At 35.6% G+C, this 2,208-nt stretch overlaps 1 protein-coding gene across 1 annotated transcript; it reads right to left on the reverse strand.

The window, feature by feature from the left end:
- Positions 1–234: 234 nt before the first annotated feature.
- LOC149111627 (uncharacterized) lies at positions 235–1,109 on the reverse strand. Its single transcript, XM_089288844.1, has 2 exons — positions 1,092–1,109; positions 235–687 (listed from the first exon to the last, which is right to left on the reverse strand). The coding sequence occupies exons 1-2, from the start codon at positions 1,107–1,109 to the stop codon at positions 235–237; spliced, it is 471 nt and encodes a 156-aa protein (XP_089144970.1).
- Between the last annotated feature and the right edge of the window lie 1,099 nt (positions 1,110–2,208).

Genomic DNA, 2,208 nt, shown 5'->3' on the forward strand with positions numbered 1-2,208 from the left:
TCATCTCCCGCAGTTCATTTACTGTCTCTTAAATCAAGTTTGTTTTTAAAACTTCCTTATCATTAAAACACACCAGCTGTTTACAATATCCGCAGAAATATGTACATATATAGTACTTCTCTAAGCCTTAAAAAGGCTTTATGTACAGCACAGTGTTGTTTAATCTCTTACTAATGAAAAAGGTAATACAAAATAAAATTACGTTGATACATAACATTTTCCGTCAAAGATAATTTAAGAGGCACATTGACAATCTATTGGCAATGCAGAACATTTGTTCATGAACGTAGCATTTCTGAAGCCGTACACTGTGTGGCACTTAGGTGCTCTATGTATAGGTATTACAAAATTGCAGGCTACATGTCTCCCTTTACATTCTACCTTATCAACCCAGAGATTTCTACACGAATCGAACTCTCTCTCAACGTTTGAAACACAAGGGTGAGCATTCCTGGCAATGCGGTCATGCGCAGTTGGACTCTCCAGGAACCCATTTCCGTCACTCGTATGGTTACTGTCTTGACTTATGTTCTCTTCGGGTTCAATAACGTCGCTTAATGGCTGGGAGTCTTGACCTTGTGAATGCTGATTGAAGGCCTGGCTGCCAAGAAATGACTTCTCCGAGAAAAGAGGTTTTCCACACACCACGTCGAAATAGGCGAAGACAAAAGCCATGGATAGAATCATCTATGCAAACACGAAAACAACCAAAAACATTGAACGTAAAATAAAACGTTGAACGCAATAAGCAACACGTACTTTTGTATACATTCTGTTAATTCTCGTATGAAAAAGTATGATACGACTTGTCGTTAAGATATCTATCCACGAACTTTGCCCACTATTTAGTTTGTAAATTCAGAACACTGGCAAATATATAAAACAAATCTTTGTTGAAATAAAAACGTTCAGCTTTTCACGACATTTATTTAAAGTGTACGTTCTTACTAGCCGTATATTAATCAGTTTATTGTTATAAGCTAATCGAGGATAGAGTCTTAGAAAAATTAAATGTATTCGAAAGTTTTGCTGCAGCATAGTTTTACATTGTCCATAGCTTGCAGATGACTGGTCTTGAAATATTTACTTACTTTTACCGCAAAGTTCATCCTGCAATTCCACTGATAGAAGATCTTGCCTCGTAACTTTTCAGTTTACTTGGGTTCTGTGGATTCCTGCAATGTTCAGACACTGTATAACTAGGAGTAAAAAGAAATGATGCTTATATAAGTACAGAAAAAACTTTAAAAAATTCAGACAAGAACTACAATTTCCCCATTTCATTGCTTAAACATTCCAAAATAGATCTCACTGTGTTATCATCCGTGTCAGTGACACTTTTGTTATCAGCTAGGTGCAAGGGAATAAAAACTTATGAAGTCTTCACGTCGCAGAATATACTGAGTCAGCGACAACAACGTAGAATTACTTTCAAAAGTTTTTGGAATTTCTCAACATAAAATCGCTACATTTTATAAGTATAATTCTTAAGTGATTGATGCATTTTCCGTTACAAAAATTCTTCACTTAAAGTTGGACTGATAAGGAAATCGTGCGAAAACCACTCGAACGGTACGAAACTCAGTTTTATGACGTAAAATCGTTTTTGAGATTACAGCTTGTTGGTAGCATTGCTATTTCAAGTGAATGACTCTAAATGTTTGTTCCACGAAATTATTAAATGTATAAAAAAAATTTGAAACAAATGATAAAATATCAGCTTGAAAATCCTCAAAAACATAAAGTAAGCGATAATTTTAGTGAATCGAATTGAGGAAATTCAACTGAGCAGTTAAAAATAGCGCAGAATTCATTAAACTTCCCTTTCTTGTAAGAGGCTCCTGGACTGAAATCCAAAAGTAAAAAATGACTTGACATGTCAGGTAGGAAAGAAACACCCCAATTTTCGCTAACTATTATTTCCTTTGAGTAATCTCCTGGGACAAAAAGGGGCTCAAATAATAGAAATGCCAGGGACAAACAAGAACAAAATACTTAAAAAACTCTTTTCTGCACAACATCGAGTTTCGGACCTTTTGTACTGTAGCTCTATCTTGACTTCATTACAGAGCGTTTTCACGTGACGTCACGGTAGCAATACTGGTATCCCTAAACAATGAGACGGCGGCCATGTTGGTGTACCAAACAAATCCTAAGAGAATTGAACTATTTTCTCATGTAAACACTTTCCTTTACACTTTCTTTAGC

Source organism: Orbicella faveolata, unplaced genomic scaffold, assembly GCF_042242905.1.
Source record: "Orbicella faveolata isolate gen_17 unplaced genomic scaffold, um_ofav_v1 contig_2, whole genome shotgun sequence".
Taxonomy (NCBI): Eukaryota; Metazoa; Cnidaria; class Anthozoa; order Scleractinia; family Merulinidae; genus Orbicella; species Orbicella faveolata.